At 43.8% G+C, this 26,520-nt stretch overlaps 1 protein-coding gene across 2 annotated transcripts in view; it reads right to left on the bottom strand.

Annotated features, from left to right (window-relative positions):
• Positions 1-12,045, bottom strand: part of mbtd1 (mbt domain containing 1) — an 80,734-nt gene extending 68,689 nt beyond the window's left edge. For both annotated transcript variants that reach the window (XM_072242256.1, XM_072242255.1), the window contains exons 1-3: positions 11,877-12,045; positions 4,341-4,542; positions 2,981-3,114 (exon numbers count right to left, since the gene is read on the bottom strand). In XM_072242256.1, coding sequence (XP_072098357.1) covers positions 2,981-3,114; positions 4,341-4,542; positions 11,877-11,897 — 357 coding nt within the window. In that variant the 5' untranslated portion in view covers positions 11,898-12,045. The remainder of the gene's footprint in view (positions 1-2,980; positions 3,115-4,340; positions 4,543-11,876) is intronic.
• Positions 12,046-26,520: the final 14,475 nt, after the last annotated feature.

Here is a 26,520-nt window from a genome sequence, read left to right on the forward strand (position 1 = left end):
ACGACAATCTTGGCTGATCAAATCTACTGATCTTCCACCTGCTTATCCGAAATCTATCCACATCTATATACAAAAAATATACAAAAAGGATCTGTTTTCGCCACAATTTGAAGAGAGTTTCACAGATCTGCCACCTTTAGAGAAGGAAAGATAAGCACCATAACCATCCTACTTGGACAACCCAGTATTTTAAATGTGATCACTGGTTCTTGATTCTCCTACACGAGGAAATATCCTCTCCACACCCATCTGGATCAAATTGCCTGTGAACTGAACACGACACAAGCCCAGCTTTTCCACTCTTTCCACGCAAGACAGATGCAATATCTGCCCCAGAACAACCCAGATTAAAAATGTACTCAATGGGGACAGATTCTATCATTTTAAATTGTAGACCAACTGTTGGCAGAAATCACACTTGTCCTGTAATGAACTACACAAGCCCCAAGTAAATGTCACCTAGTCCTCACATAGGAGTTTTGAAGTTATACAGATGAGGAGACAAATTGAGAAGCTGGCAGAAGATCAATGACTATTGTAATTTTTAATTAATAAATAGTTATTGCTCAGACTGTGCTTTAGGCAAGGGAAGGAAGAATTCCCTAATTTCAGAGAGAAAATCTAAAAGTAAAATCTGTGTGGCTGTTATTGAACAATAAATCTTTGTGGATATCTTATAAAAACTGTCCACAATAGACATGGCACTAAATTGTGAGACACATGGTCAACCATTAAAGACCAGCACCACCCGAGCCACGCTCTCTTCTCACTGCTGGCATCAGCAAGGTGGTCCAGGAGCCTCATGACTCTCACCACCAGATTCAGGAACAGTATTAGCCCTCAACCATCAGCGTCTTGAACCAAAGGGGATAATTCATTCAACTTCACTTGCCCCATCACTGAACTATTCCCACAACCTATGGACTTCGTAAGACCATAAGACATACGAGAAGAATTAGGCTATTTGGCCCATTGAGTCTGTTCCACCATTCAATCATGGCTGATCCTTATTTTCTCCTCCTCAGCCCCACTCACCAGCATTCTCCCTGTAATCTTTGATCCACGGCCAATCAAGAACCCATTAATCTCTGCCTTAAGTATATCCAACGACCTCGTCTTCACAGCTGGCTATAGTAACAAACTCCACAAATTCACCACCCTCTGGCTAAAAAAAATTGCTCCGCTAGCCTTATAAAGCGACAGCATCACATCCCTGCTCTTATATTCTAGACCTTTTGAGATGAATGCTAATCTTGCATTTGCTTTCCTCACCACCAACTCAATCTGCAAGTTAACCTTTAGGATGTTCTGCACAAGGATTCCCAAGTCCTTTTGCATCTCAGATTTTTGGATTTTCTCCCCATTTAGAAAATAGTCTGCACATTTATTTCTTCTACCAAAGTGCTTGACCATGTATTTCATTTGCTGCTTTCTTACCCATTCTCCTTCTGCAGCCTTCCTGCTTCCTCAACACTACCTGCCCCTCCACCAACCTTTGCATGATCTGCAAACTTGGCAACAAAGACATCTATTCCATCATCTAAATCATTGATATACAACATTAAAAAAAGCGGTCACGACACTGACTCCTGCAGAACACCACTAGTTACTGGCAGCCAACCAGAAAAGGATCTTTTTATTCCCACTCGTTGCCTCCTACCGATCAGTCAATGCTCTAGCCATGCTAGCAACTTTCCTGTAATACCATGGGCTCTTATCCTGGTAAGCAGCCTCACGTGTGGCACCTTGTCACAGGCCTTCTGAAAACCCGCATATACAACATCTATCCTAATTGTAATCTCCACAAAGAATTCCAACAGGTTCACTTTCAAGGGCTCTTCATCTCATGTTTTTGATATTTATTGTGTTTTTATTTATTTATTATTATTACTTTCTTTTTGTATTTGCACAATTGTGGTCTTCTGCAGACTGGCCGAATGCCTGGTTGGTGCAATCTTTCATTGACTCTATTATGGTTATTGAAAACAAATCTCAGGGTAGTATATGGTGACACACATGTACTTTGGTAATAAGTTTACTTTGAACAATCACTTCCTGTCGCAATCGTAAACTAAGCAAAGCTGTCTTAGGAGTTCCATGACTGATGTTCTAAAAAAAATATGGCCACCATATCCAATGATAACCAGAGAGCTTTTAAAGTGGAAAAGCAGTGGCACTGGTACAGTTCCACTCTCTTCACTTTGCAAGTCCAGTTCCAGTGGTACAAACAAGCATCACAAACTGGGGTCTTCCTTGGTTGCAGTGGATGACCATGATGACTTCTGTGCCTTGTCATACCCTTCGCTCTCCACAATGCTTTGCTGAACAGCCTTCCTGGCCAATGGATCTCACCCACCCGGTCCACCAGAGCTGACTTTGTATGCTAGGACAGGCACATCCCCATCTCACCGGGGCATGAGGCCTGCTAGCTGCCCTCACCTGCTTTAGACCGCTTGTCAAAGCAGTGCACCGGGGCGTGGCTGCTCTCACATGCAAACAGCTACTTGGAGCTGCAGGTGAGAACTGAGTGTCCAGTGGGGACCAAAGATGAGGGAGCTGCCCCAGAATGGGCACGACAAGTCCCTTCACCAGAGATGCTACCCCTCCCTGGGCACCCCATACACTAACGAGTATAGGTTATTTATAAGTGATGATTACCATCTCAGGAAACAATTACATGTTATTTTAAACTATAATCAGTAGGATGGTTTTGCTAACAAAAACCACAATTATAGCCATTATAAACCTTTTTGTAAAGTTAGATCACAATGCCACACGGAAGTGGAGAGAACATCTGAGAACTTCCGACCTGCCTGGGAATGTATACATTTCAGAAAGATCATTGTATTTGTAGAAGTCTGGCTCTTATTCATGTGACAAATGTTGATGTAATTGAAATTGCTGGATATACATGGAGTGAATACCATCACACACACATGTAAATCTACATTATGTTATATATTGTAATTACAAAAATTACCTGAAGTCGAGCTAAAATGCTGGCTTTTTTTGAATTGGACGAGTAGCTTCTGGAGCAGGAAACACTGCAGAATCGTTTGGTCTTGGAATAGAAAGCATCTCTCACTCCAACCATTCCACACATCTCACAGGTGGCTGGAGAAATCAAAAAGAAACTATGATGACAAGAGGCCACGGTTGCTCTGTACATTCACTCTGTTCCTACATCACAAATTAGCGGTTTTACAAAGCAGCACATGCTGGGTGAGGCAACACCTTGGACAGAAAACTGTTCTTTTAATTCAGGACCAAGGCTTCAGAGTTGCAAACAGTACTACTGGTGAATAAGTTACAGCCAGAGCAATCACGAAAGGCCTCCACATTGACATGGGCTTCTCAGTTCAGCATCCCTCCCTCAGCCACCCACCTTCGCCTCACCTGGTCTCACCGATCACCTGCCAGCTTGGACTTCACCTCCCCCCACCTTCTTATTCTGGCTTGACAGAGATTTATGCAATGATAAAAAGGCATAGATGGAGTGGACAGCCTTTTTCCAGGATGGTAATGGCCAATACAAGAGGGCATAATTTTAACATAATTGTAAGAAGGTACAAAGGGGATATCAGAGGTAGGTTCTTTCCAGAGAGCGCTGGGTGCCTAGAACACCCTGCCAAAGGTGGTGATAGAGACAGATACATTAGGAACATTTAAGAAACTCTTAGATAGGCACATGGATGATAGAAAATGGAGGGCTATGTGGGAGGGAAGGGGTAGATTGATCTTGGAGTAGATTAAAAGGTTGTACAACATCATGGGCCGAAGGGCCTATACTGTTCTAATTTAGAGCTCCCTCATGTATCTCATAAAGGAGCGAAAGCTGTTTCTCCATGTGGCTGGCCTCAGAAATGTCTTTTTCCAAATGAGTACATGCAGAGTTTCAAAGTTTCAGTGGGGACACTTCTCATGCTGACAATCAACCAGGATTTTGTTCATCTTCCCTCCTATTGCCATCAGCTTGTGAGTGGACAGTGACATGCATTAAAAAAAAAAAAAAACAGCTCAGTGGTCAGTGAGGAATTTCAAAGACAACATTTTTCCAGTTCCAGATCTTGGCTAATTCTTTTATTCTGACTCAACACAAGGCAGACAGACTCCACACAAAGTAAATGGGATTGGATCATGACCTTTATGTGTTTGTCGGAAATGAGAACATACGTGTGTACTGAGAAGTTCAGAAGCTAGATGACTGGATACTAAGACTTATAATGGAACATGGCAAAAAGAAAGAGCTGAATCCAATTCTATTTTGTAAAGCAAACTCCAAGCAACTTTGCGGTCTTCTGCCTGTCCCCAGAGCTCCAGAGAAGGACCCTGTGACTGACCCATTCCTGATTTGCCATCTGGGTATGTGTAAACTTGTCCATTGGTTTTGATAAGTGGTAGGCTGGCCGGTATTGAGGTCACTTCTTCTTCACTCTCATCGGAACTGGAGCTGCTACTGCTGTCCTCGCTGCAGCTGTCGTAGCCGTCAAACATTCCAAACGAATCCCTCCTCTTCCTCTCGGACCGTGGAGAGTGCTCAGTCTACAGACAGATAATGAAACATTTCAGTACAACATAGAACATTGTAAAAAAGTACAAACCCTTTGGCCAACAATGTTGAGCCAACCCTTGAACCTGCTCCAAGATCAACCTAACCCTTCCCTCTCACATGCCCTCTTTTTCTCTCATCCACATGCATACCCAAGAGTTTCTTAAACATCCCTAATATATCCCCCAGGACATTCTTTACATACATCAGGAGCAAGAGAATAACCAGGGAGAGGGTGGGAACACTCAAGGATAAAGGGGGGAACATTTGCTTAGATGCAGAGGATGGGGGTGGGTCTTCAATGAGTACTTTACGTTTGAAGCACACGGAGGATAGGGAGATCAGTGCTGAGAGAATGAATATGCTAGGGCATTTCACAGTAAAGAAGGAGGTAGTATTAGGTCTCTTAAAAGGCATTAAGGTGGGCAAGTCTCAGGACCTGATCAGATATACCCCAGGTTATTGAGAGAGGCAAGTGAGGAGAACACTGAGGCCTTGAGCAATATCTTTATGTGCTCTCTGGCCATAGGCGAGGTCCTGGAGGACCAGTGAATAGCTAATGTTGTTCCATTGTTCAACAAGGGAACCAAGGACAAGCTTGGAAACTATAGACAGGTGAGTCTCACATCAATGGTAGGGAAGTTACTGGAGAGAATTCTCAGGGAGAGCATTTGTAAAAACATGGCTTAATTAGGAAGAGCCAGCATGGCAAGTCATGTCTTACTAACTTGATTGAGTTTTTTGATGAGGTGACGGGGATGATTAATGAAGGTCAGGCTGCTGATGGTGTCTACGTGGATTTTAATAAGGCGTTTGACAAGGTCCCTCGTGGGAGGCTCATCCAGAAGACTAAGATGCATGGGATCCATGGTGAATTGGATCTGCCCATAGAAGATAGAGGGTGGTGGTCAAAGGGACTTATTTTGGCTGGAGGTCTGCGATTAGTGGTGTTATACATATGTGTTACGTTATATTGGGACCCCTTCTGTTTGTGATATAATTGAAAACATAGATGGGTGGGTTAGTAAGTTTGCAAATGATATGAAGATTGGTGATGTTGTGGATAGTGTAGAAGACTGGCAAAGAATACAGGGATATAGATCAGTTGCAGATATAGGCAGAGAAATGGCAGATGGAGTTTAACCAGGTAAATGCGAGTTGCTGCACCTCGGTAGGTCAACAGTACACTGTCAGGGGAAAGACCCTTAACAGTGCTGATGAGCAGTGGGATCTTGGAATCCAAGTTCATAGCTCCTTGAATGCAGCTGCACAAGCTGATAAGGCATATGGCATGTTTGCCTTCATTAGCCAAGGCACTGCACTCAAAAGTTAGGAAGTTATGTTGCAACTTTATAAAACTCTAGTTAGGCGTACAGTTCTGGTTGCCCCATTATAGAAAGGATGTTGAGGCTTTGGAGAGGGTGCAGAAGGGGTTTACTGGGACACTGGCTAGATTAGAGAGCATGTGCTATAACAAGAGGTTGTTTTCCCTGCAGCGGTGGAGGCTGAGAGGTGATGTGATAGAGGTTTACAAGATTATGAGAGGCATAGGCAGACAGTATCTTTTTCCCAGGGTTGAAATGTCTAATACCAGACAGAGTGTATTTAAGGTAAGAAAGGTTAATTTTAAAGGAGCTGAGAGGGGCAAATTGTCTCTTTTTTTTTAAAAAAAGAGTGGTGGGTGATGGAGCAAGATGCATTAGGGATGTTTAGATAGGCACATGAATGTGAAGAAAATGGAAGGATATGGACATTGTGTAGGCAGAAGGGATTAGGTTAGTTGGCCATTTGATGACTAATTTATTTGGTTTGGCACAACACTGTGGGCAGAGGGGCCTGTTCCTGGGCTCTATCTGCCCTGTCCACCACTCTTGCAGCACTTTCCAAGCATCCACCACTGTAAAAAAAAAACTTAGTGCCTCTGTTCTCTCTCCTATGCTCTCTTCCAATCACCTTAAAATTCTCACATCTACCTGGACTATACTTCCTCCCACCCTGTTACATGTAAAAATGCCACCCTCTTCTCTCAATTCTTCCCTCTCATCTGCTCTCAAGATGAGACTTTTTATTCCAGAACAAAGGAGATGTCCTCTTATTCAAAGAAAGGGGCTTCACTTCCTCCACCATCAACGCTACCCTCAACGGTATTTCTTCCATTTCACGCAAGTCTGTTCTCACCCCATCCTCCCACCACCCCATCAGAGATAGGATTCCTCTTGTCCTCACCTACCACCCCATCAGCCTCCACGTCCAGCACATAATTCTCCGTAACTTCTCCAACAAGATCCCACCACCAAACACATCTTTCCCTCATCCCCAATTTCTGCTTTCCACAGGAGTCGCTGCCTATGCGACTCCCCTGTCCATTTGTCCCCCCCGACACTTATCCTTGCAAGCGGAACAAGTGCTACAGCTCCTCCCTCACGACCATTCAGAACCCCAAACAGTCCTTCCAGGTGAGGCGACACTTCACCCATGAGTCTGTTGGGGTCATCTACCGTATCCAGTACTCCCAACGTGGCCTCCTGTATATCAGTGAAACCCGACGCAGATTGGGAGATCACTTCACCGAGCACCTACGCTCTGTCTACCAGAAAAAGCGGGGTCTCCTAGTGACCATTCTTCTCCTAGAGGCCACACTCAGGTTGCAGGAGTAACACCTTGTATTCCATCTGGGTAGCCTCCAACCTGAGAGCATGAACACTGATTTCTCGAACTTCTGGTAACGCCCGCGCCCCCCCTTCACCATTCCTCATTCATATTTCCCCCTCACCTTACCAGTCCATCACCTCCTTCTGGTGCTCCTCCCACATTTCTTTCTTCCATGGCCTTCTGACCTCTCTTAACAGATTTCCCCTTCTCCGGCCCTGTATTTCTTTCCCCAATCAACTTCCCAGCCCTTTATCTCACCCTTCCTCCCCCCACCTTCTTATCCTGACTCCTCAGCTTTTTTTCACCAATCTTGATGAAGGGTCTCGGCCCGAAACGTTGACTGTACTCTTTTGCATTTCCTCCAGCATTTTGTGCGTGTGTACCTTATAATTATGCCCTCTTGTTTCACCCATTTACACCTTGGGAAAAAGTCTCTGGCCGTCCACTCGATCTGTGCCTCTTATCATTTTGTACACCCCTATTAAATCACCTCTCATCCTTCTTTGCTCCAGAGAGAAAAGTCCTCTCCTGCTCAACCCATCATCACAATAGGTGAACTACCAAAGCATGCAACACTTTAAAAGCAGGAGGGGCTTTCATGCTAACAGGAGGAGACTACAATGGTTTAGTAAGCTTCCCACAATCTTACTCAAAACAACCATCTGGAAAAGACACAAATGCATCTAAGGTGTTATCAAGTCTTCTTTTCCCTCTCCGCATAACACATTCATATAAGCACAGGTTTCGCAGCAAACTTACCAGGAGCTGAAAACCAGAACTTGATCCTATTTTTAGTTCCCCCATAACACTTCTCTACCTGTGGTCTTTTCTCTTTCAGTTTCTGTGGTTTGTTCACTCACTGCAGGAGAAAGGCTGGGATGAAAACAACTTTCAATCCTACCCTGACTGTCCTGCCTTAGAAAATCACCTGTTTGATCACAATCCCGAGTTCTATTCACCCATTTACACTACAGCACAGAAACAGACCCTTTGGCCCTTCTAGCACATTCTAAACTGTTATTCTGCCTAGTTCAATTCACCTGCACCTGGACCATCACCCTCCATACCCCTCCCATCCATGTACTTATCGAAACTTCTCTTAAACATTGCAATCAAACCCACATCCACCACTTCTGCTGGCAGCTCCATCCACAATCTCACCACCCTCTGAGTGAAGAAGCTCCCCCTCAGGTTCTCCTTAAACATTTCACCATTGACCTATGACCCATCATACGAGTCTCATCCGGCCTCAGTGGAGAAAGCCTACTTGCATATACCCTGACTTTACCCTTCATAATTTTATAATTTTGAGAGGCAGAGGTGTATTTCTCAGCAAGAACCAGTTCCCCAAGAGCACAGGGTTAGACTTCATAATTATTTCGAAGGAAAATATGGGCAGAGAAATGGCAGATACTAGTTCAGTTTTTGCCCCATACTTTACAACTATGAAGCTTTAGCTACCATGCACTTTATATGTGAATGACAACAGACAGAGCTGTGGAGATAAATTCCCACTACCTATTAAATGCTCCCAATGGCGTGCATCTCAAATAGCCTCTGACAACCACGTCCAGCTCCTGGCCTTCACGTGTGGCTGACCTACTAAGCCCAGCAGAACCATTTCTACTGACAGGAGGGGCAAAGATGGGATACTGGCACCTTAAAACCAGTCACATCAAGCTGATGGGACTCATCAGCTGTGGTTGGCAGCTCATTGAGGAGAAGGAAAACTCTAATCTTAAACCTCTACTGCCTTGCAGCTATACCCACTCATGCTGGCTTTCATTACACGTAGACAGCTAGGATATAATAGCCATGGTTAACCACAACCAACAGGCAGCCTCAGAGGATTGTTGTCAATAGCTGCTTTGCAGACTGGCAGAAGGTGAGTTGTGGCATTCCCCAGGGATTCATTTGATAGCCTTCTCTTTTCATGATCAATATTAATGATCCGGGTTGAGTGATACAAGCCACAATTTCTGAATTTGTGGACAACACAGAATCCACCAACGTTGGCATCCGCACAAAGAACTGTGCTAACTTGCAGAAGGATAGAAACAGGCTGATACGATGGGAAGATTCAGGGCAGAAGGGGGAAACAGAAACTATGTTGCAGGCAATATCGAACATAGAACAGTACAGCCCACAATGTAGTGCCAACCCTTTAACCTACACCAGAATCAATCTAACCCTCCCCTCCCAAATACCACTCCATTTTTCCTTCCTCCATGTGCCTTACAAGGTTTTTTAATGCCCCTAACATATTGCCTTCTGGAAGGACATTCCACGCACTCACTACTGCCCGTATTAAAAAAAACTTTGCCCTGATATTCCCCCTTTATACTTTCCTCAAATCGCCTTAAAATTTGTATGAGCCATTTCCACCCTGGGAAAAAGTCTGCTCGATCCATATCTCCTATCATCTTGTACACCTCTAACAAGTCACCTCTCATCCTCCTTCGCTCCAAACAGAAAATCCCAGGCTCATTCAACCTATTCTCATAAGACATGCCCTTTAACCCAGGCAGCATCCTGATAAATCTCCTCTGCACCCTCTCTAAAGCTTCCACGTACTTCCGAGACTGAGGCAACCAGAAGTGAACAGCATACTCTTGAGTGTGGTCTAACCAGGGCTTTATAGAGCTGCAATATTACCTCGCGGCTCTTGAATGCAATCCCCTGACAAAAGGTGATCAGGGCACTGTACGCCATACAGAATAAAGGATACTGTTTTAAAAGGGGTGCACAAGCGAACAGCATTAGGAATATAGGTGCACGTCATTGAAAGTGACAGAGTAGGTTGAAGAAATGGTTAATAAAGCAATGAGCGTGACTATTGATTAAAAAATCTAACCTTTGTAGAAAACCAACACAGGTTAACAGTAAACAAATTCAAATCTAGTTTTATTACTTAAAGGATGTGGAATCACTGGACAGGACCAAGAATTGTTCCTGCATTGAGGAACATTGTTAGAAACATCGATGAGAAGAGCAGAGACTGTTTTCTTTGGAGAAGAATGAAGGTCTGATGGAAATATATGAAGTGATGAGGGGTCAGGACAGGTTACTTGGTCAGAGGTTATTTCTCACCACCCAGGGCATGCTTTCTTCTCATTGCTACCATCAATGAGGTACAGGAGCCTAAGGATACACACTCAATATTTTAGGAACAGCTTTTTCTTCTCCATCACCAGATTTCTGAACAGACCATGAACATTACCTAACCATTTTGCATAACTTATATTTTTTTTATATTTCGTATTGTAACTTATCGTAGCTTTTTACATCTTGCACCGTACTGCTGCTGCAAAACAACAAGTGTCACATTTGTCAGTAATAATCAGCCTGACTCTGTTGATGGAATGGTCAAGGACCAGAGCAGGGGTTCCCAACCTGGGGCCCACAAACTCCGCTGTTAATGGTAGTGGTCCATGGCGTGAAAAAAAGTTGGGAACCCCTGTACTGGAGGGTCAGGAATAAGAAAAATATTTAAAAGTGATATGACCACTTTCTTTGTGAGAGACAGTGTGTGGCTGGAACATGGAATACACTGTACTGAAGTGTGATTGAGATAGGGTGTAGTGTGGTCTTCAAGCAAGAACTGGATAAATATATGTCAAGATAAAATGTTCAATGTCACTGAGAGAGAGTTGGGGTGAGTTGTTCTTTATTCTTTACCCCATTCCCTCATCCTTGTCAGGCAGCAAGTCATTAGGTATCCTTAAGGCAGAGGTTGATAGGTTCGTGATTAGTCAGTGCACGAAAGGTTATGGGGAGAAGGCAGGAAATCAGGAATGAGAGGGAAATGGATCAACCATGATGAAATAGAGCAAACTTGATGAGCCAAAAGGCCTAATTCTGTTTTTATATTTCCTGGTGAAAACACCTCCCCCCCTGTTTCTCACATCAAACGACTTTTGGCATGGGTCACACAACTCGTGAGTCAGTGAAGCAACATGAACTGTAACCCATCTTCCTCATAACAGTAAACAAAGTTTCTGATCAATAAACCAATCAATCATTTCAATGTTCAACCAGCCCCAATCTTCATAAATTCTGTCTGTCAAAAGTCAACTCAAAGTGTCTAACAAGAGCAGGCATGGGTGATGCGATGCAACCAAGACTGGGGGGTCGGGGTGGGGGGAGGCGTAATGTATGAAACAGACAGTGGGGTATATAACCAAGGGAGAGACGGCGGACGGTGCAGAGGAGTTGGGGAACAGAACCCGTGAGAGGTTTAGTGGGGGAATGTACGGGGGCGGAGCAGAGGGGAGGGGCAGGAGAACAGACCGGAGTAAGGTGTGTGGAGGATGGACGGTGTGTTGGGTGGCGGGAGGGGAGGGAGAGCCAAAGTGTCCAGGGAGGAGGACTGGGCCCTATAAGACCCGGACCACAGTGACCCACAGCCCGAGCTCCCTCTCTCCCAGCGGGCTGCGGTTGAGGGGCAGTGGGTCTGCATTCACTGCAGTGAGAGGACAGAACCGGTCTTCCATACCCCCCACCACTCCCCCAGCGGGGACGCTGACCAGAGACCGCCCCCGTCCTCAGCTCCCTGAGCAGGAGTGCCGCCTCCAGTTCAGCTCGGCTTCCCGCAGAGCCCGAGGCCTGCAGCAGGCCCCGGCCGCCACAACAAAGAGGCCGGGCACCAGCAGCAGGCCCAAGGTGCCGCACTCACCAGATCGCGCGCGTTCTCCATGGAGCGGCGGTGTGTGCGTGGGCCACGGGCCCCGCCACTCGCCTGCTGCCTCGGCCGCCGCCGCCGCCTCTCGCCCCGGCAGTTTCTTTCCAAAAACTCCTCTGCGGAATATCAACAAAATTAGCATAGCTTCCGCCCGCTGCGCATGCGCGACCTTCCGCCACGCCCCCTTTCCCTCACCGCCTCGGGTCACGTGGTCGGGGTTTTAACTCGGCGGAGGTCGGGCGCATGCGCGGTTTGCAGGTTCGCCGTTGCCTACCGGGACGTGCGTTTGGAGAGCGCCGGTCACATTCTCCAGACGTGGAAAGAGTCTCAGAGCTGTGAGTGTGCGTGTCTGGAGCCCCGTGTTCTGTAGCGCGGCAAAAAAGTCGAGTCTTTTGGTAAACTGCGTGCAAGACATGTCCCAGTAATCACAGTAAATGGGTTTATTATTTTCACACAGCACCTTCCCGAGAGCATGACCTGGATGGTGTTTTCCTGCAAGGGCATTCATCAGAAACCTGAAACACCCACCCTGATTCTCCATCTGTTCCAAACCTAAGTAGTTTCTTTGAATTTTTGATGAGAACGATGGCCACACTCTTAATTACATCCTCCCAATGACAGCAGCTTGTTTGGCACTGTGAGATGTCATTAGTTTAAAGATTTGTTTTTGGAGGTGTTGGTTGAGAGAGAAGTGTTGAATGAACATCAGGATCGCCCATCCCTTCCTGAGATGCTGATCAGAACACATTTTTCGCTGCTTATAATATTATGTACCCTTCTGGTCACCTCATTATGGGAAAGATCACAAGACAAAGGAACAGAATTAGGCCATTCGGCCCATCGGGTCTGCTCCGCAGCTCCCCCATGAGCTAAACTATTCACCCATCTAGTTCCAATTTCCGGCTTTTTCCCCATATCCCTTGATACCCTGACTAATTAGATACCTGTCAATCTCCTCCTTAAACACTCTCAATGATTGGGCCTCCACAGCTGTATGTGGCAATGAATTCCACAAATCCGCGACCCTCTGGCTAAAAAAATTTCTCCTCATCTCTGTTTTAACTGGGTACCCTCTAATTCTAAGACTATGGCCTCTTGTCCTGGTTCACCCACCAAGTGAAACAACCTTTCCACATCTACTCTGTCCAACCCTTTCAACATTCAAAATGTTTCTATGAGATCCCCTCTCATTCTTCTATACTCTAATGAATACAATCCAACAGCCAACAAACGTTCCTCATATGTTAGCCCCTGCATTCCAGGCATCATCCTCGTAAATCTCTGAACTCTCTCCAACATCAGTGCATCCTTTCTAAGATAGGGGGCCCAAAACGGCAAAACTGTGGAAGCTTTAGAGATGGTGCAGAGGAGATTTACCAGGTTGCCATCTGGATCAGAGTGCATGTCTTTTGAGGAAAGGTTGAGCAAACTAGGACTTTTCTCTTTGAAGGAGGACGAGAGGTGTATAAAATGATGAGGCACAGATTGAGTGGACAGCCACAGACTTTTTTGGCTAATATGAGGGGAAATAATTTTAAGGTGATTTGAGGAAAGTATTGTGGGGATGTCAGAGGTAAGTTCTTTACACAGAGAGTGGTGGGTATGTGGAACACCCTGTCCCCGGGGGTGGGGGGGAGGTAAAGGCAGATACATTAGGAATATTTAAGAGACTGTTAAATAGGCACATGGAGTATAGAAAAATAGAAGGCTATGTGGTTGGAAACGGATAGGTTGATCTTAGAGTAGGTTAAGGGGTCAGCACAATATCATGGGCTGAAGGACCTCTACTCTGCTGTACTTCTACATTTTAAAATGACGTAATCTGTTTACACTTCTAGGTCACACCAGGACGATTTGAGTGACCCCTGCTTCTTCCCCGAACGTTAGTAAAACCAGATTTTCTTGACAAACACACTAATCTTCTCCCCACTCCAGTCAAGTTGCTTCAAATCAGAGAAGCAGTTATGGGGGGTCTCATGGGTATAAACTAAACTGGCTTCTGTGGAGTGTGTGAAACCATTCTTGTTTCAAAGTCCTTTTTCTGTGATACTGCTCCCCTTTGTATCCCTGGTGATATTAAACCAGTATTATCACACTGTAACTCAGTAACACTTCCCTGCCAGCACCCTGTGTTACTAAATGTATCTCCAGTGTTGCGAATAAGATCCCTTTACTGTATACTGTAACTCTGGCCAAGCACCCCGTGTATCTCTGCTGACGTTAACCCAACTTCCTGACACTGGCAAACAATAACCTCTTCCAAGCAGTGCCCTATATTTTCTTTGCATGTGCCATACTCTGCCAGAGCCTCGGCGACCACCTTTCAAGTGGTTGTCTTGGAGGAAAGTTTCTGTGAGTGGTCCCCCACGTCCTTCTCACAGCGTTTTATTTTACGAGGCTGAGTTGCAAGCTCGACACTCAACCCGGCACCGATGGAAAGCACGCCCTGGAGCGGCCGACTGGGTTCAAACTTGGGAGCCTTCGCTCCAGAGTCTGGTGCTGATGTCACTGTGCCACTAGCTGACCTATATTAGTGACTGTATTTTTCTAATGTCACTTCAAACACACCCAAAGTAAAAAAACATAATTGGTTAGACATACAGCAAAACAGTCTGTTCTGTCCCATCATACTCCCCCAGTGTAGGACAACAGAGACTGAATCTCCCTCTAAACAATATTATATTACAGACCCTCCAACAATCTGCGGATTTAGAGGAACAAATTTGTAGAGAGATCGCAAGAAATATAAGGTTGTTATATTACACAAACACGAGGAAATCTGCAGATGCTGGAATTTCAAGCAACTCACATAAAGGTTGCTGGTGAACGCAGCAGGCCAGGCAGCACCTATAGGAAGAAGTACAGTCGACTGTACCTCTTCCTAAAGAGGCTGTTATATTAGGTGATTTTAACTTTCCACATATTGACTGGAATTCCCATGCTGTGAAAGGACAAGATGGGATAGAATTTGTAAAATTTGTTCAAGAAAGTTTCCTTAATCAATGAGGGAGTGTGCGATACTTGATCTGCTATTAGGAAATGAGACAGGGCAGGTGACATGCTTGTGCAGGAGAACACTTGCACCCAGTAATGATGCTGCCATTAGTTTCAAAGTAAAGAGGAAAGGGATAGCTCCGGTCCGTGGGTTGAGATTCTAAGTTGGAGAAAGTCGAATTTTGATGGTATTAGAAAAGATCTGGCAAGTGTAGATTGGGACAGGCTGTTTTCTGGAAAAGGTGTACTTGGTAAGTGGGAGGCCTTCAAAAGTGAAATTTTGAGAGTACAAACCTTGTATGTGCCTGTCAGGATAAAAGGTAAAGATAACACATTTGGGGAACCTTGGTTTTCGAGAGATATTGAGGCCCTGGTTAAGAAAAGAAGAGGAGGTGCATAGCAGTCATAGGCAGGTAGGGACAAATGAGGTGCTTATGGAGTATAAGAAATACAAGAGAACACTTAAAAAAGAAATCAAGAGGGCTCAAAGAAGGCATGAGGTTACTCTGGCAGACAAGGGGGAGATATTAAATGGATTTTTTTGCATCTGTATTTACTCGGGAGACAGACACAGAATCTATAGAAATGAGGCAAAGACCCTCTGCAGATTACAGAGGAGGAGATGTTTGCTGTCTTGGGGCAAATTAGGGTGGATAAATCCCCAGGTGTTCCCTTAGATGCAATGGGAGACAAGTGCAGAAATTTGCAGGGTCCCTGGCAGAGATACTTATATCATCCTTAGCGACAGTGAGTACCAGGTGGCTGGAGGACAGCTAATGTTGTTCTGATGTTTAAGAAACCAAGAAATGATAGGCCAGTGAGCCTGACATCAGTAGTGGAAAAATTATTGGAATGTATTCTAAGGGATTGGATATATGAGTATTTGGATAGACAGGGACTGATTAAGGATCACACATAAAAGTTGCTGGTGAATGCAGCAGGCCAGGCAGCATCTCTAGGAAGAGGTGCAGTTGACGTTTCAGGCTGAGACCCTTCATCTGACGAAGGGTCTTGGCCCGAAACATCGACTGCACATCTTCCTAGAGATGCTGCCTGGCCTGCTGCATTCACCAGCAACTTTTATGTGTGTTGCTTGAAATTCCAGCATCTGCAGATTTCCTCATGTTTGACTGATTAAGGATACTCAGCATGGCTTTGTACATGGTAGATCATGTCTAACTAATCTTAGAGTTTTTCAAGATAGTTACCAGGAAAATTGATGGAAGGCAAAGTAGTGGATGTTTTTACCTGGACTCTAGCAAGGCTTTTGACAAGGTCCTGCATGGGAGGTTCGTCAAGAAGGTTCAGTTGCTCAACACTTAAGATGAGGTAGTACAGTGGATTAGATATTGTCTTTGTGGGAGAAGCCAAGAGCGGTAGTAGATGGTTTCTCTATGAGTGGAGGCCTCTAACTCATGGTGTGCCACAGGGATCAGTTTGTCATCAATATCAATGATCTGGATGATAATGTGGTTAACTGGATCAGCAAATTTGCAGATGACACCAAGATTGGGAATGTGGTGGACAGTGAGGAAGATTATCCTGCACTGATTACACAATGTGAAGCTTGTTCTACCCTGGTACATCTCACTTCCAGCCAGTGAGAAGATAGGGCAAAAAGGTGCCAGGGGGTCTGCCTCTGTCTCTTCTCAGGACTTGTGCATGCAAAGGTGTCCCTGAGAGGGAGAATTCAGTGTCCAATGGCTCGTTGGAGGCTTTTGGGTCTGATGGCCAAGAACACATCCAAGACAAGCGGATAACATTTTAGATTTGATGGTTTTGGCATTGCAAATAAAATTATCTTAAAATATAAAGATAAAACAAACACATACTTATGGAAGAGGGGAACTTGGGGATAAAAACCAAAGTATGGTCAGAAAAGTGTGTCCGAAAACATACACCCAACGTTTTAGGAGCAGGTTTTTCCCCTTTGCAGTTGGATTCCTGATGTCCATGAGCTCATGAACACTACCTCACTACTTACTTTTATTGATATTTGTCCTATTGTAACTTCTGTATAATTTATGCACACTGGTTTAATTTGTGGTTTGTGGATTGTGGACTTTAATCCACATTTATAATGTGTCCAGTTTTCTGGTTGCTCCTTTCTTGTGGCTAGATTGGGCGATTTTGAATTGGGACGGACTGAGCTGAACTGAAATGTGCCATGTGATTATGTATTTTATATTCTGAGTTTTCGCTTGCTTTTTTTGTTGCCGTTTGCATGATTTGTTTTCTCCGTGTGTGGGGCGGGGCAGTTTGATGTTCTTTGTTTCGTGGTTATCTGTGGGGAAGACAAATCTCAGAGTTGTATATTGTATACAGTATATACTTTGATAATAAATGTACATTCTCCCCATGACCGTGTGGGTTTTCTCCGGGTCCTCTGATTTCCTCCCATATACCAAAGACGTACAGGTCGGGGTTAGTGAGTTATGGGCGTGCCATGTTGGTTTCAGAAGCATCAGACCAGGCTGGTCCTTGACTCAAACATTTTACTGTATGTTTCAGTGTACATGTGACAAATAATCTAATTTAACTTTAAAACAGAGCCAGCCCAGAGAAATTGTGGAGCCTTTTCTTAACACAAAGTAGATCTTCCTCCTGTAAAAATAATGTTAGCCATTAATAATTTAAAATCTGAGTTTTTTAAAACTAGGTATTAGTCAAAAAGAATGCAGAGCCAACGCAAAGGAATGGAACTGGAAAACCATGAGCTAAGAAGTAATTTAAAAGTGATTGGAGGAAACTATAAAGGAAATATCAGAGGTTTTTTTTACCCAGAGTAGGTGTGTGGCATGTTCTGCTAGAGGTGGTGGTAATGGCCGATACATTAGGAATATTTAAAAACTCAGGCACATGGATGATTGAAAAATGGAGGGCTACGTAGGAGAGAAGGGTTAGATTAATCTTTCAGATTAGAAGGTGGGTACGACATAGTGGGCCTGTACGTGCTGTAGTGTTCTATGTTCTAAAGCAGAATTACTGACATACATCGTGGAATTTGTTGTTTTGTGGCTGCAATACAATGCAATACATACAAATACTGTAAGTTACAATAAATCAATAAATAATGCAAAATACTGAGGTGGTGTTCATGGGTTCATTGTCCATTCAGAAATCTGATGGTGGAGGTGAAGAAGCTGTTCCTGAAATGTTGAGTGTGGCTTCAGACTCCTGTACCTCCTCCCTGATGGTAGCAACGGGGAGAGGGCATGTCCTGGCTGATGGATGCTGGCTTTTTGAGGCATCACCTTTTGAAGATTTCCTTGTTGTGGGGGGGGGGCGCAAGTGCCCATGATGGAGCTGACTGGCAAATCTCTGCAGGTTTTTCTGATCCTGTGCAGTGGCTCCTCCGTACCAGATGGTGATGCAGCCAGTTAATAAAAGGACAAACAGAAGCAGGAAACAGAACCTGTGGTGAATCACTCTCCTCAGATTCTCAGAACCTTAATGAAATCCTGGAAACCAGCTGAATATTAGTTTCCTCACACATTGCAAGTAAATTAATAAGTTGTTCCTTCATGTTCCAGCTGTATTTACAGATGGATCTGGAATTTGTTCAAAACCTGGTATATCACACTTCTTCAAAGTTCAAAATAAATTTATTATCAAACTACACATATGCTTCAAGAGAACCACAATCCTTGTTGAGGTTTGGAGGCTTGCCTGTCTCAATGGCCCAGAGCGCTACGCTGGTCGGAGTCAGGGCTTTATGCTTTGGCCCCTGGTAAACAGGTCAAAGGGTAGAGGCCAGGCTAAGAGTGGTTCACCGGTCCTGCAGGTTCGGGGGTTCAGCTCAGGGCTAACAACCCTGACTGGTCAAACAAAACTGTTACGGAAACAGCAGTGACGAATCCTTCTACACCTCAGGGACTGGCACGATTGACAGAAGTGAAAAACAAGCTACTGACACGATGAAGGAAGCCCTGGTCACCACCAGAAATGCAGGACCTTCACTGCTGCCCTAAACGCCAGCGGTGTAACGGGTAGTGGAGAGTACGTATACAGTACGTCACCATATACAATCCTCACATATGTTCTCTTGTGGGCATACTTAGTAAATACAAGAAACACAATAGAATCAATGAAAATCTGCACTCAACATGATGGACAAAGAGTACAATGTGTAAAAGATAGCAAAACTGTGCAAACACAAAGGGGAAAGTAATAAGTAATAAATATTGAGAACATAAGATGAAAGTGAGTGCAGAGGTTGTGGGAACAGTTCAGTGATGGAAGGAGTGAAACTGAGTGAAGTTATCCCCTCTGGGTCAGGATCCCGTCCTACATGCCTATCACACTCAAACTCACTTTCCACTTCCTTGTAGTTATTTGCACAATATGCATTTTTTATTGTGTGTTGTTCAGGGGTAAAGTTATATAGAAACATAGAAACATAGAAAATAGGTGCAGGAGTAGGCCATTCGGCCCTTTGAGCCTGCACCGCCATTTATTATGATCATGGCTGATCATCCAACTCAGAACCCCGCCCCAGCCTTCCCTCCATACCCCCTGATCCCCATAGCCACAAGGGCCATATCTAACTCCCTCTTAAATATAGCCAGTGAACTGGCCTCAACTGTTTCCTGTGGCAGAGAATTCCACAGATTCACCACTCTCTGTGTGAAGAAGTTTTTCCTAATCTCGGTCCTAAAAGGCTTCCCCTTTATCCTCAAACTGTAACCCCTTGTTCTGGACTTCCCCAACATCGGGAACAATCTTCCTGCATCTAGCCTGTCCAATCCCTTTAGGATTTTATACATTTCAATCAGATCCCCCCTCAATCTTCTAAATTCCGACGAGTACAAGCCCAGTTCATCCAGTCTTTCTTCATATGAAAGTCCTGCCATCCCAGGAATCAATCTGGTGAACCTTCTTTGTACTCCCTCTATGGCAAGGATGTCTTTCCTCAGATTAGGGGACCAAAACTGCACACAATACTCCAGGTGTGGTCTCATCAAGGCCTTGTACAACTGCAGTAGTACCTCCCTGCTCCTGTACTCGAATCCTCTCGCTATAAATGCCAGCATACCATTCGCCTTTTTCACCGCCTGCTGTACCTGCATGCCCACTTTCAATGACTGGTGTATAATGATACCCAGGTCTCGTTGCACCTCCCCTTTTCCTAATCGGCCACCATTCAGATAATAATCTGTTTTCCTGTTTTTGCCACCAAAGTGGATAACTTCACGTTTATCCACATTAAATTGCATCTGCCATGAATTTGCCCACTCACCCAACCTATCCAAGTCACCCTGCATCCTCTTAGCATCCTCCTCACAGCTAACACTGCCACCCAGCTTCATGTCATCTGCAAACTTGGAGATGCTGCATTTAATTCCCTCATCCAAGTCATTAATATATATTGTAAACAACTGGGGTCCCAGCACTGAGCCTTGCAGTACCCCACTAGTCACCGCCTGCCATTCTGAAAAGGTCCTGATTATTCCCACTCTTTGCTTCCTGTCTGCTAACCAATTCTCCATCCACATCAATACCTTACCCCCAATACCGTGTGCTTTAAGTTTGCACACTAATCTCCTGTGTTGGACCTTGTCAAAAGCCTTTTGAAAATCCAAATATACCACATCCACTGGTTCTCTCCTATCCACTCTACTAGTTACATCCTCAAAAAATTCTATGAGATTCGTCAGACATGATTTTCCTTTCACAAATCCATGCTGACTTTGTCCGATGATTTCACAGCTTTCCAAATGTGCTGTTATCACATCTTTGATAACTGACTCCAGCAGTTTCCCCACCACCGACGTTAGGCTAACCGGTCTATAATTCCCCGGTTTCTCTCTCCCTCCTTTTTTAAAAAGTGGGGTTACATTAGCCACCCTCCGATCCTCAGGAACTAGTCCAGAATCTAACGAGTTTTGAAAAATTATCACTAATGCATCCACTATTTCTTGGGCTACTTCCTTAAGCACTCTAGGATGCAGACCATCTGGCCCTGGGGATTTATCTGCCTTTAATCCCTTCAATTTACCTAACACCACTTCCCTACTAACATGTATTTCGCTCAGTTCCTCCATCTCACTGGACCCTCTGTCCCCTTCTATTTCTGGATGATTATTTATGTCCTCCTTAGTGAAGACAGAACCAAAGTAATTATTCAATTGGTCTGCCATGTCCTTGCTCCCCATAATCAATTCACCTGTTTCTGTCTGTAGGGGACCTACATTTGTCTTTACCAGTCTTTTCCTTTTTACATATCTATAAAAGCTTTTACAGTCAGTTTTTATGTTCCCTGCCAGTTTTCTCTCATAATCTGTTTTCCTCTTCCTAATTAAGCCCTTTGTCCTCCTCTGCTGAACTCTGAATTTCTCCCAGTCCTCAGGTGAGCCACTTTCTCTGGCTAATTTGTATGTTCAAAGATGAAGCTCTATTTCCTGCCTGTGGTTTTAAACATAATGAGAATTTTTTTCAAATTACACACACAAAATGCCAGAGGAATTCAGCAGGTCGGATAGCATCTATGGAGGGAAATAAAAGTCAACATTTTGGGCTGAGACCCTTCATCAGGACTGGAAAGGAAGGGGGAAAAGCCAGAATAAGAAAGTGGGGGGGGGGGTTAAGGAGTACAAACTGGCAGGTGAGGGGGTTGAAGTAAGAAGCTGGGAGGTGATAGGTGGAAGAGGTAAAGGGCTGAAGAAGGGATCTGATAGGAGAGGAGTGTGGACCACGAGAGAATGGGAAGGAAGAGGAGCACTGGGGAAAGTGAGGAGAAGAGAAGGGTTAAGTGGGAACCAAAAAGGAGATTGGATAAACAGAGATGAGGAGAAATTACTGGAAGTTAGAGAAATCAGTGTGTATGCTATCAGATTGAACACTATCTAGACAGAATATGACATGTTGCTCCTTCAACCATTCAGATAACCCTTTAGTAACAATGATTCTTTTCACATTACTTGGCTATGTTATTGACATTTTTAACTGGATGACTTTGAATCTCTTGACATGAGTTTAAACTTTTTTTGGTGCTGTCACCTAAGCTACTTGTCAGACCTGACTGTAGCTGGAATATTCAGCACACAGCGCCTAAATATTAGAGACAGACCTTTTGAGAGCTAAGCCTACAAGTTCTTTCATACCTGAGTTTTCAGTGAGAAGATAAGAATGAGTGACCTTGTGGAGATTTTGTAGCTTTGTGGTGCTGTTGGTCCAGTCCAAGTGGTGTGGGAACGTGGAGGGAATGTGGAGTGAATGCTTGTGCCTCTGATAACTGGTGACACTGGCTGCATAAAGATAGTTTTATTTACTTGGAGATACAACATGGTAACAGGCCCTTCCATCTCAACATCCCTCTACCACCCATGTGACCAGAGGACCTACTAACCTGCACATCTTTGGAAACCCACGAGGTAATGGGGAGAACGTATAGACTCCTTACAGACAGCGGTGGGATCACAACCTGAGCAACACACACAAATGCTGGAGGAACTCATCAGGCCAAGCAGCATCTACGGGAAAAAAATTACAGTCCATGTTTCAGGCTGAGACCCTTCGGCGGGTGTCTTTTTTGTGTGCACTATGCTACCATGTTGCTGCTGTTATGCAAATCTTTATCTTAACAACTATGAACATCTCTCAAACTGATAGCAGGACTGGAAAATCTTCAGACTGGAACTTGTATTGAAAACTTTATCTTTATATTAGAACATCAGCTGAAAAAGAGACACAGAGAGGCACATAGCCGTATTTGTAGTAATGGTTATTTTTGCTTGTTGTGAAAACTTGCAAATGATGATTGTTCACGGTATATGTATGTTCTCTATAAATTGCTATAATATGACTTAATTAGGCTGAACATTGTTTTTGTACCTGTTATTATGATTTAAAAACCCTGATATTAAATTCTAAATTGCCATTTAAATGATTTTGTGATGTAAAAATATTTTCAGTTTATAGTTTAAATTTATATCAAAGATTCATACTCAAAGTACCAAATTACTTGCATTGTTTTAAATTTTTTTTAAGTAAAAATGTGATTACACATTTATCCGATACAGTATCTGAATCTCTTGGCAAGTATGCATGGTTTAACACAGTACTTCTCCTTCCTCTCACAATTATCCAATTTGCTTTTAAACACCTTGCTGATAGATACCTCAACCACTCCCTATAAGCAAGAGTTCTTCCTTCTCCCTTCCCTTTCAATAAAGACATTTCTCCAAATTTCACATTGAATTTTATAATAACTGTCCCAAGTGGCTGGCACATAATTTGGTTGCTCTCACTTTGGGAAAGATTTACTTTGCCTATGTCCAGGAAAACTATTTCTGCACTTTTAAGACCTCTTTTCAATCACACCCTTTGAGAGAAAAAGAGCCTGATTCGAACACTGAATCCAAACTGGTAGAAGACTATAAGACATTGGAGCAAAATTAGGCCATTCAGCCCATTGAATCTGCTCCACAATTCCTTCAAGGCTGATTTATTATCCCTTTCAACCCCATTTTCCTGCCTTCTCCTCATAACCTTTGATGCTCTCAGTAATCAAGAATCTATTAACCTCTGTTTTAAATATACGCAATGACTTGGCCTCCACAGCCATCTGTGGGAATGAATTCCACAGATTCACCACCCTCTGGCTGAAAATCTGAGTTAGAACATAGAACAGTACACAGTACAGGATCAAGCCCTTCAGCCCACAATGTTGTGCTGAACAAATCCCTAAATAAACTAATTTCTTCTACCATCACGATGTCTGTATCCCTCCACTTCCTGAACATTCATGTACCCAAGAGCCTCTTGAAAGCCTCTGTCATATTCAAATATCTGTTATCTGTTGAAACCAGGATCCCATCCCAACTGCTCTGCATTGGCTTCTTGTATCTGAGAACTGATTTTAAAGTTCTCTTACTTGTTTTTAAAGCTCTTAATGGCCTGAGACCAGAGTACATCACAGAACTGCTTTAGTTTTATAATCCTGCTCGAAAGATAACATGTGACCAATTATACCATGTGACCAATCTCCCGAGAAAGATAATTAACAGGTCAGCTTCTTTGAACTACGCTCCTAAACTGTGGAACTCAGTACCTAAAACTATAAGGGATGCAGACTCTTTGACACTTTTAAACTCCAGTCCAAAACCTATTTCTTTAACCTTGCCTTTAAATGACATCTTTTTGTCTTTTATTTTCATGTTTGTACTTTATCCCACTGGAAACACTTTGAACTACATCATCTGTATGAAAAGTGCTCTACAAATAAGTTACTCTTACCTCTGTTTTTTCTCAGCTCAAGCTGGTAAAACCTGAGGTACAGGCATAGCCAAGCATGCTCACTACTCTATTGAATTGAACTGAATTGACTTTATTTCTCACATCCTTCACATATATGAGGAGTAAAAATCTTTATGTTACATCTCCATCTAAATCTGCAATGTGCAATCATAGTAATTTGTAATAATTTATAAAAAATAGGACTGTCAATGTAATATAGAGTACACTCAAATCAGCGTGAGTTAATCAGTCTGATGGCCTGGTGGAAGAAGCTGTCCTGGAGCCTGTTGGTCCTGGCTTTTATGCTGTGGTACCACTTCTCTGATGGTAGCAGCTGGAATAGATTGTGGTTGGGAAGGCTTGGGTCCCCGATGATCCTACGGGCTCTTTTTACACACTTGTCCTTTAAATGTCTTGAATCATGGGAAGTTCGCAACTACAGATGCGCTGGGTTGTCCGCACCACTCTGCAGAGTCCTGCGATTAAGGGAGGTACAGTTCCCATACCAGGCAGTGATGCAGCCAGCCAGGATGTTCTCAATTCTGCCCCTGTAGAAAGTTCTTAGGATTTGGGGGCCCATACCAAACTTCCTCAACCGTCTGAGGTGAAAGAGGTGCTGCTGTGCCTTTTTCACCACACAGCTGGTGTGTACAGACTATGTGAGGTCCTCGGTGACGTGGATGCTGAAGAACTTGAAGCTGTTTACCCTCTCAACCTCAGATCCATTGATGTCAATAGGGGTTAGCCCATCTCCATTCCTCCTCTAATCCACAACCATTGAGGGAGAGGTTGTTTTCTTCACACCACTGTGTCAGAGAGATGACTTCTTCCCTGTAGGCCACCTCGTTATTGTTTGAGATAAGGCCAATCAATGTAGTGTCATTAGCAAATTTATTTAGCAGATTGGAGCTTTGGCTGGCGACACAGTCATGGGTATACAGGGAGTAAAGGAGGGGACTCAGTACACAGCCCTGAGGGGCTCCTGTGTTGAGAGTCAGAGGAGTGGAGGTGAGGGAGCCCAATCTTACCACCTGCCAGTGATCTGACAGGAAGTCCAGGATCCAGCTGCACAAGGCAGGGTCAAGGCCGAGGTCTCTGAGTTTCTTGTTGAGCCTGGATGGAAATATGTTGAATGCTGAACTGTAGTCCAAGAACAGAATTCTCACATAAGCATCCTTCTTCTCCAGGTGTGTAAGGACAGTATGTAGAGCAGTGGCTATTGTGTCATCTGTTGATCGGTTGTGTCGGTAGGCGAATTGTAGGGGGTTCAGTTTGGGTGGTAGTAAGCTGCAGATGTAGTCCTTGACCAGCTTCTCAAAGCATTTGCTTATTATTGAGGTGAATGCAATAGGACACCAGTCGTTCAGGCATGTTACCTTGGTCTTTTTTGGTACAGGGACAATGGTGGATAATTTGAAGCGGGAGGGCACTCTACACTGGGAGAGGGAGAGATTAAAAATGTCTGTAAGCACATCTGCGCACATCCTAAGTACTCGCCCTGGGATGTCGTCTGGTCCCGTAGCCTTGTAACTGTCCACTCATTGGAAACATCTGCATACCTCAGCCTCAGAGATGACCAGGTTGTAGCGGTGGCTTTCCTCGGAGGCTCAGGGTTAGTGACATCGAATCTAGCATAAAAGCGATTGAACTCATCTGGGAGAGAGGCCATGATGTTGGCGGCACCACAATGTTTGGCTTTGAAGTCTGCGATGGTATGCAGCCCTCGCCACAGGTCACGTGTACTATTGGTTGTGAATCTTGACTCAATCTTCTCCCTATATTATTGTTTTGCAGCCTTGAGGACTAAGTTGGTGTTTGGTAATGTCGCTTTCTGAAGATTTACATAAATATTGCTGTGTAGGTCTAATTGCTTAATGCTATTGTGTAGAGACTTTGGAATGATACCAGTTGTAGATACTACTATTGGATTATATATACCCTGTTCAAGTTCCATAGTCTTTCAATTCAGAATATTTCTGGTGTTTTTCACTTAATGATTTCTGCACGTTATGTCAGTTTGTAATGGCTATATTTATTAAGTAAGTTGTTCTTGCTTGTTTATCTGGTAATATTAAATGTGAATGGTTATTATTGATTGTCCTATCTGTAGTAATGGATTGGTCATAATATAATTTGCAGGATTTGACTCTAAAACTGGATCAGGCTTGTATTTATAGTAAGGTATGGTGTCTGTTATGAGTTTGTATTTTAAAGCAAGATTTTTGTGAATGATACTTGCCACTTGATTGTGCCTGTGTAAGCAATCAGATTGAGTTAAACCTGCAGGATCCTGTCATGTGTTGGATTGTTTTTGGTTTCTCTTGGGATCTTCTGCATTTTTTGTTTTGAATTTGTTGGCTTTTATTATGTATTTTTGATAACTGTTTGTGTTAACCACCTGGTCCTG

This window comes from Mobula birostris, chromosome 24 (assembly GCF_030028105.1).
Source record: "Mobula birostris isolate sMobBir1 chromosome 24, sMobBir1.hap1, whole genome shotgun sequence".
Taxonomy (NCBI): Eukaryota; Metazoa; Chordata; class Chondrichthyes; order Myliobatiformes; family Myliobatidae; genus Mobula; species Mobula birostris.